Source organism: Streptopelia decaocto, assembly GCF_964273445.1.
Source record: "Streptopelia decaocto genome assembly, chromosome: 1".
NCBI lineage: Eukaryota > Metazoa > Chordata > Aves > Columbiformes > Columbidae > Streptopelia > Streptopelia decaocto.
The window spans coordinates 113,063,159-113,072,722 of NC_138663.1; the positions used below are offsets into that span (position 1 = coordinate 113,063,159).

Genomic DNA, 9,564 nt, shown 5'->3' on the forward strand with positions numbered 1-9,564 from the left:
ACGTGACTGCGTAGCTTTGGAGCCACTTTCCAACTGGGTTTATTGCTGCATTTGCAGTATAGCCCATCTGAGCCCAGGTACTCCCTGAGAGACAAACCGGTGCTGGCTTCAAGATGGGAATGTCCCACAGACACACAGAACTTCTTGGCTCAGAATCATAGAATCACCATAGTTTAGGTTGGAAGGGACCTTCAAAGCTCATCTAGTCCAACCCACCTGCCATAAGCAGCGACATCTTCAACTAGATCAGGTTGCTCAGAGCCCCGTCCAGCCTGGCCTGGAATGTTTCCAGAGTTGGGGCAGATATTCTGACAGGGGGTGAGATCTGGCTCTGTGCTTGTGTTACACTGTGACTGTGCTAAAAAATCCTTCTCAGAATTAAATGGGAACAAAACGACCTGGTAAGATTGTACAGGGGGCAGCAAGGTGCATCCCAGTAGTCAGGTAAGAATTGTTCACTACAGGATCTGCTGCACTCCTTTTTCAAGGGTCTGCTGTCTGTATTAGAACAAAACCACCTTTCCTCTATATGGCAACTACTGTACTAATGCACATAGGCTACCAGTAGTTCATGTTCTCTCTTTTATCAGGTATTTAAAATGCCAGTACTCTGACATTCATGTCCAACTCTAAATAGTCTAGCTACAGGCTGGGATTTCAGTGGCTTCTATGAAGTGCTTTAGATTGCATGAATCTAAATGGAACATACCAGGATTTGTACTTGTTTCATTTATCAAGTTGAGTATAATGGGAAGATAGTAATCAGAAAGGTAACAAGTTACTGACAGACATCTGGCAGGCAATGAGAAGTAATGAATCTGCTCCTTTACTTTCCCTTTCACGCTTTTCTGTTTAGATTTTTTAAAATTGCATGGGAAGACTAACAGGTGTCTTTTGTCATGAAGTTATATGTAGGAATATATGCTCCATGTATATGGGCTATACTTAAATGCAAACTCTTCTGTCCCATTAATAAGACCTTCATTGATAACAGTAACTCATTCCCCTGATTGCAAAAGCTAAGAAAACATTATATAGATAGAATATACTATTGAAAAGTTGTTGTGGGTTTTCATATGCTGCAACTTATAGTTCATGCTTGAAAAAAAACTACTTGGAAAAACAACTAACAGTGTTCAGCATTTTTTAAGAGTTACATTAAATACAAGTTTGTAACCACAAAGGATGGGGAAAAGAAAGATGGGAAAGAAGTTAAATTCTCTAGGGTATGGTGTGGAATGAAAATAGTTTTCCCAGAGTTTCACAATAATCTGTCTGAGAAGACAAGAGGTGTAAGAAATTAGGCCAAGTCCAGGAACTGGCCTTTGATGAGGTTTTGTCTCCAAACTGCACACACAACTTCAAGAAATTTCCCAAGTTCTCATTATCATATACAAGTGAAGGAAAGGGGAATGTTTTTCTCATTTCCTATTTATATTGATCAAGAAGACAAGGCAAAAATACAACTAAGGCAAAACTTTATTTTTTTTTTTTTTGGTAGAAAGAAAAATGAAGCATTCTTATAATTCAGCAGCATTTTCTAGGTTTCTTCTGCAGCAGGAGCTTCACCAAGCCTCATTAAATTGACACTCAGTGCATCTTGTTTTCAAGTACAGTGAAAATACCAAATGAGACTACAAGTGGCTATTTGGAATATTTCTTCTGACCATGGCACCTGAATGCCCATTAAAAGGGATTAAAAGCCACCGGTATTTTTACTCACGCACTTCTTAAACCGTATTAGTTGTACCGAACCTTTTTCCAGTTGCTACCCCACTTATTTTTTCACTTTCCACAATGCCCAATATCAGTGAAACTACTGCATTTTTGTCAGATCCACAACTCAGCTCTTGGATGCTGGCACCTAGTTCAGAAATTGCTGTCCTAACCCAAATAATGTTAAATAATTATACATTTGAAGGTCAGTACAACATACAAATACATCTTCACGTTACACCTGCCTGTTAGGCAAATGCAATATTACAGTATTAATTTTACTTGCACTCAGGTAAAAAGTAGAACTCTGTCTGCAAAGCAAGAGATTTTGGATGGTATTGTGAATTACATGTACACGTGTTCCTTTGTAGTCTCATACTAGCTATATGTATACACAATTCAAGCAATGAAATGATTTTTAGCTTGTTCTTTGTACAGGACACTTTCTACCTGCCTTAATAGTCAGTTATCTGGAAACAAAACCAAAAACAAACAAAAAAAATCAAACAAAACAGAACTGTGTAATAGTGCTTTAATATTAATTTGTTAAAATCAAAAATCCAAAACAGCCTCATGGTGGCTGTTATGTAGTTACCAGTCTCTTTCAAAGACATGCAGTAATAAAGAAAAAATTCTATCCTTAAGCAGCATCTGAGAAAACAACTTAATGTAGCTGCCACTTAGTGGCAGCAATCATTTAGGCATTTTTGGCATTGATACATCTCTTTATCGTATAATTTGTGCATTAATCAACAAAAATGTAGGCCCCAATCCAGCAAATACTTGCGTGTGTGCAAATGCTTTTCTTCCACGTGGAATATTTCAAGTTAAGACTCATCAGATGAGCAAAGTTAAGAACTTGCATAAATCTTCACAAGAGGGGAACTCTTAGTGCTTAAAACTGAGTTGTATTATTTCATAGGACTAAGATCCAATTCTAGCCTTAGAGAACACAGAGAACACTCCTACAAAGAACAGATACGTTGTTTTAAGATAAATGCTTTCAAAGCTAACAAGAGCCTTTGTGCCTTCTCTCCTAACGCCTTAATCCTGCTTGGAATAATGCGGGTCCAGTCTTAGTGCCCTCACTCCTGGCTACTGCATGAAGAATCAATAAAGTGCTTGTCACAAATTCTGCAGTCATGGTATAAAGTCAAATTTCAGTACCTTCAGAATGTTTTTAGATTTATAAACTATTAATTAAGGGCTGATGTCCGATCCCCAGCATGCTTCCCTTGGTCAATAACAAATGTTATGTTCTTCATTCTGAAGATAAATCAGAATTCTGCTAGGACTAGGTATATTTCACCTTTGTCCCAGTGAAGTGATCCTCTGCCCCCAGGGGAAAAGCTTAACTGGATTTAATTCCAATGTAAATGCTCATGCTTGACTGAAATGTGATGCTCATGCAATTTCACAAGCATCGACATTCAATCTGACAGTTCACTTTGTTTAATCAAACATGAAGCACCAGTATTGTTTACAGAATATCCACTCTGAATTGCGTTCATAATTTGTTCACAAATGCACCATAGTCCTAAGAGGTCTTGCCCTCTGACCTTTCCTTTGACTTTGTGTTTTGTTCCCCTTGAATATCAAGTATCTTTGATATTAGCTTTGATATAAATTGTATTGATCTTTGTGGCATCTTCTCATTAACATACTTCTGAATATTTAAATTACTAAAAATTTCTCTTTAGATAGATACATATATATTTTAAATTTTTTGCTAGCTTTCAGATAATTACTCTATGAGAACTGGCTTAGACTGTATGCTCCCTGTAGAGAACTTGTGTATGCTCCTCATACAAAAACAAATAATGGTTTGAAACATTTAGCCATGTGTTTGGATGATTATTTTTTTTAAAGGCTTCGGTGTTGCTTATATTTATCTTCCAGTCAGCTACAGGATAATAGCAACAGCAAACACATTGACAATGCAGTTCATTGTTCGGTTTTCCCATCTCACTGTGCAGGTTCCTAGAAGAGATTATTACAAAATAAAAATAGAATTCCAGTATCTTTACTGCATTCGCTTTATCGCAGTGCAAATTATGTAAAATTAGCATGAATAATTCATCTGTGATTTAAGGCAAGTACTATTATGTCATCTTGGCTATAAATAGACCACACTGCTCAAAACATTTTCATTAACTTGTACATTGTTTACTACCTAACACGAGCCTTGTGTGCTTAAGACAGTTTCCAGGAAAACACCATTTCAGTATTTCTCTTTAAAAGCTAGGATTGCAATAATCCTTGAAAATGTCATACTGAAACTGGCAAGATAATCAGACAAAAAAACAGAATAAAGACTGGATCAAATATATTCTAGTGTATTTGCTTTCTGTAATTTTTCCTATTCTATTGTATCAATGTATCAAGGCCTTAGAAGCCAAGGAAACATGAAGATTAAACTGTACTTGTTTGCTGAACTTCATTTTATGATTTCTGTTTTTTTTTATGCTCAATTGACTTTTAATGCCATCTCTATTTTAAAGTTAAATCTTGGCGCCCCCTTCTAAAAAGCCCTTTCTTAGACTGTGATAGGCATAAGATTATTTTAATCTTGTTTCCCCAAGATACTCTGAATCTGGGAAAAAAATGCATTTAGATCTGATTTAGAAGCAATAAAACACATCCAAAGCCTGGCTGATAGTTAAGCAATGGAAAGACACACTGTTAGTCAACCTATTTCTGTTTTTTACCAAGTTCTGTTCTCCTCCAAAGTAGCGCTGTTCCCTTGCAGCAGACGGGCAGGTATGTTTTGGGCTACCCACTTGCATTTATTGCCAGCAATGTTTTGCTGCCTCTTCAACTGACCTGTGGTTACCGATGAAGATTAAATGTTTTGACTCTTGTTTCAGAATGAAGGCACTTCTACTCCTGCTTCTCATAATTTACAAAGCAATCACTCTTAATGCTCTGACTCTGACTGCTAACAAAATATTTCTGCTGGGATTGTAAACAACCATCTAATCCTGGAAGCTACTGCTTCTACAATCTCTCCTGAAAATGTTCAACTTAACTATTACAACTGAGCAATAAGTAATGTTTCTTTTACTGTAAATTTTTAATTTGAGTGAGGAAACTTACCATCAGTTGTAGTATCCCAGAAGCATGAGCTTGCTGTGTGAAGACCAGCTCCACTCCTCTGCATCACTGCACAGGTTACTGCAAAATACAGTCATTAAGCAGGTGAATCATTCAGTACTTCTGAACTCAAGCCTGCATTATGTTTTCAAAGGGCTGGCTGGTGACATTCAGCCAAGTCAAAACCTTTTTTGACAACACCCTTGCCCTCAGCATTTTCCTCAAGAACTTGGTATTCATTTCACAATTCTTTTTACTCGCATAAAGACAACGGCTTTAACAAATGCTTGCTAGTAGGATTATGGCTTTTATCTTTTAAACTGCTTATACATGGCTTGTGTCACATGCACCTCAGAAGGGGATTGCAGGTGCTGTCCTCACAGGTACAGCAGAAGTCGCACTTGATGAGAGTTGTTTCCCAGAAGTACTGGTGGACTGCTCTCTGAAACCACATTCTAGTAACAGGCAGCATTTCTAGACTGACGAGTGATGGCCACAAAAACAGTGACAATCTGAATCCAAGACTTTCAAAACAGAGTGAAAACACTTGCTATTACATCAACACTCCACAAAATGACCAAAGTGGCTTAAAGTACTTTTTTTCCATTTCGCTTCCACAGATATGCATATAAATACAATGGCACACAACTTTGCACACAGGACTAAAGTTCTGCAAATATCTATACTTACAGGAAGCTTAATCCTACTGAAAATATTATTTAAGACAAGCGATTATTTCCTGAAATGATAACAAGAAGTTTATGTAATTGTTTTGCGGTTGCTTAGCAGTCGGGAAAGACCGTGTCCACCAGCTGACACCACCATGGTTTTACCACAGGTATTACTAAAAATCTATATAACGGAAGAGTTCAGGAATCTGTTTACAGTTTAAAGCTTTCTATTGAATACAGCACTGCATTCACATGAACCTTCCAGCAATTATTTATTGTGATTGTATGTGGTAAAAGTATGGCGGCTTGTACTTACCAATGTACTTATATGTTTTTCCGAGCTTTACCAGATGTGTCAGCGACTGTTCTACTATAGCAGCAGTCCACTGGTTGACTTTGTTGTGATTATAATCTGCCTTGCCTAAAACACTTTCTATGCACTAAAACAGAGAAAACAAAATCAGTTACAGTACACATAGTTCAAAACATAGAGCTTTAAAATGTCTTACATAATCTGAGGAATTTTATCTGGCAATTGGATTACTTTAAATCACTTGAGCTCATCAGGCACCCGTTGCTGAATGGGAAGCAAAACGAGCCTTCTTGGAAACTTATTTTTAGTACATATTTACCATATTATTACATGGAGAAAAATGAGGCTCTGACTGAACATCTATCGTAGGAAAGACCTTAGCCATATGCTTTAAGTACCAAGTTAAGTGAATGGATTTATTTACCACTGAAGATATTAATACATCCTACTGTTCTTCATGACTGCCTGCTCCATCTTGGCTTTCATAAATGGAAATGGTACAACTCAAATCAATAATGTCAGCTAGGACTGGCCAACCTTTCAGAGCCTGTGAGCAACAATAGTGAAATGCACACCCCAGCTTAAAAGATAAGCAAGATATGAGTGAGAGATACTCAAGGGCCATATCTTGCAGCACAAGAAATACTGAACTGCTTGAAAATTGCATGTTCTCACAACTGCTAGAGACTGGCCAATCCTTGCTTAAAATGTTTGAACACAAAGCCTTCTCTCTAACTCTTAAATTGCGTTATCTACTTCTAAGAAATTCAGAATTACGTGCTGATGGATACTTCCTAAAATTGAGAAATTCGGTTAAGTAATGCAAACCTGGAAAAACTAAATATTATAAAATAAAACTATGTTCTCCTCTGATTCAGTAAGATGAATCCCATGCACTAACCACCCACTAACAGGCTGTGTAAGAGTGTTGTGCCCCAGATCTTAAAAAGCCCAATTAGTTCTGATCACAGTGTATAAAGCTGGACAAAGGGCTCAATGGAAAGAAACATTCATAAAAGAGAAGAGGGACAAGATCCCTTGGGGATTTTGGTCCTTCCAGAAATGTACCCAGTGCTAAAGCTCCTCAGCTCTGGTTAAGCTTTCCATCAGAGGCAGAAATGCCTGGCTTTACTCCCAGTGTCTGGAGTCTCTGTCATACCATATCCAGCCTTTCAAGGCAGGTTCAGTTATATAAGGCATTGAATTAGCATTTATCTGACATTCAGGAACTTTCTGTCATCTACTGGAACAGTTCTCAAAGTGCAGCTCTTTCCCTTCCCGACAAGGCAGTTGGGAAAGGACCTGCAGAGCCCCTTGAGGCATTTCTTTCTCAAAATGGTATTTGCTTGCAAAACCTGACAGTACCTGTATGCCACAGGCCCTTCATTAATCCCTTTCCAGTTAATACATATTTCACTTAGACCATCAGGCTACTCAGTGTTAACCTGTTCTTGTTGTGTGAAAATTATTTTTCAAGAGCATTGCTAGAATAATGAGCTCATGTAGTGCAACCTCCTGTTCAAGCCAAGGCTCACTTCCAAGTTTGATTGCACTGCTCAAAGCCTTGTCCAGTCAAGTGTTAAAAATCTCTAATGATGGAGAGTCCACAAGCTCTCCTTGTGACCTCTCTAGTGATTAACTACTCTCTAGCTGGATAAAGGGGGAAAAAAATCGGTGTGAATTCCCCTTGCAACCTGTAGCTGCTGCCCCTTGTCTTTCCACTGTAATATGGATTCTCTCTTTTCTCTCATCTACCTTCTCCTATTTAGGTAGTAGAACACAGCAATTAGATGAAGATAAAGCAGCTCCAAATGAAATTGTCTTTATTTTACATAAATAATACTTTCAAATAAGACTGAATTTAGCTGGTATGGTCAATGACAGTAACTGCTTTCACTACAGTGCAAGGTGAGATAAAGAATTTATTTGAAATACACTTGTGAGCTAAAACCTACCTCCTTAACTATGTTGTGGGCCTCATCAGCATTGAAGATCATCTGTAATAAAAAAGAGTTGTTGTTATTTCTGATAGAAAAGTAAACAAATGATGCAGTTTTACTCTAAGTAACATGTAACAATCAGGCCCCATGGCTGACTATTTGTATTGTGTAGTTTGTTTGCCTAATTCTAAAATCTTACTTTTTCCCCAGCAGCATACACACATTATTTAGTATTGTTTTGATAGCTACATTTCAGTGAGTCAAAAAAACTTGGGTCTCAGTGAGCCTGGAAATAGGTTCAACTTGCACTTTCTGTAAAGATTAAATTCCACCACTGTCTATGCTTGTCATGGGAATATTCTCCAAGACAATCTCTTCAGCAAACCTTTTACCCTGGGTCTTAATCTTGGTTTTTACCGGAGTCATGGATTTACCCATGGGTTAAAACACCGGCACAGGTTTCCCAGAGAGGTGGGAGACATTCCAGGCCAGGCTGGACGGGGCTCTGAGCAACCTGATCTAGTTGAAGATGTCCCTGTTTAAGGCAGGGGGGTTGGACTGGATGAGCTTTGAAGGTCCCTTCCATCCCAAACTATTCTATGATTCTACGATTTTGCTGCCAAATGGTAACACACAGTTTTGCAACTCTAGTATCAAAACAACTAGTTTCCACAATCATTAGCTCGCCCAAGTTACCTTCTCCAGTGCAGAAAAAGCTTGCGAGTTTTAATGCCTCCTGTTTTCTGTTCATTCCTACTCACCAGCATTTAGCTTGTCTTCCGAAGGAAACACCACACACACTGTTGTGCCATCTGTCTCTCCACACCCATCAATTTCGAACACATGGGCAAGGACAGAAAACTCAAGGACAAGATGTTTCCACAAGTCGTTTGTTTTGTTTTGTTTTTCGTTAATGAAAACTGGTGGCTAGGTCCCCTGGGGAGGTGGGGCGGGAAAGGCTCCTTCCTCAGTTCTGGCTGGCAGGGATGAGCCTGCAGTGCCAACCGTGCCCAGCACTTATTTTTTTTTTTTTCCAGGGATGAGATAAGAAAAATGGCCGCGGACTGACAGCACCACGGCGGGCAGCAGCACCCCGGAACACCTCTTCCACTTTCCCTCACAGCAACTCCCAGCTCCCCCAACTCAAACCGAAGCCCGGAAGGGGGGGGCAGCGCCGAGCCCCCAGTCCCCACTACGACACCCCGTTCCGTCCGAAGTCGGGCGGCCAAGTGTCGCACGGACCCCGGGGGTACCCGAAAGGCGGGGAACGAGAGGTTCCCCTCGCACAGCCCACTTGTATCACTACACCTCTCAACCTGCCTGTCCCGGCCAGGGCAGGGGCAGCGACCCCAACAGCGCTGCCCGACCCTTGCCAGGCTCTCAGCCGCTTCGCTTCGGTGCTGTGGGTTGTGCCCGGGCGGGGGACGAGGTCGGAGGATCTCGCCCCCCGCCCGGACACAGCCCACAGCCCCATCGGAGGGCAACTGCCCCTACCTCGTCGTTGTGGGGGTGAAACTCCTCCATGGCCCCGGAGCGGGCGGCGGCTCTTCCGGCAGCAGCGGCGGCGGCAGCGGCGGCGAGTCCTGCGCGGCTCCGCCTCGGGCGGGCGGGGCCGGATCTCCCCGGGTTGCCGGTGCTTGGAGCCGGCTGGGCTAAGCCAAAATGGAAAGGAGTCAGTGTCTACCCGCAGTCTCAGGCAGGCTGGCAGTGACCATTCTCGGGCACTCGGGCTGCTGAGGCGGCCGCTCCTCCACCGGCCGGTGCGGGAGGTGCAGCCCTCGGTGGCTGCCGGTGCGTTTCGCCCTGGCTGTTGCTAGTTTTCAGCAACCCT

At 40.9% G+C, this 9,564-nt stretch overlaps 1 protein-coding gene across 1 annotated transcript; it reads right to left on the bottom strand.

The window, feature by feature from the left end:
- Positions 1-1,461: 1,461 nt before the first annotated feature.
- On the bottom strand, positions 1,462-9,330 carry DYNLT3 (dynein light chain Tctex-type 3). Its single transcript, XM_082057385.1, has 5 exons — positions 9,228-9,330; positions 7,749-7,790; positions 5,797-5,920; positions 4,813-4,890; positions 1,462-3,696 (listed from the first exon to the last, which is right to left on the bottom strand). Exons 1-5 carry the CDS (start codon positions 9,255-9,257, stop codon positions 3,620-3,622), a joined length of 351 nt encoding a protein of 116 aa, XP_081913511.1. The 5' UTR covers positions 9,258-9,330; the 3' UTR covers positions 1,462-3,619.
- Between the last annotated feature and the right edge of the window lie 234 nt (positions 9,331-9,564).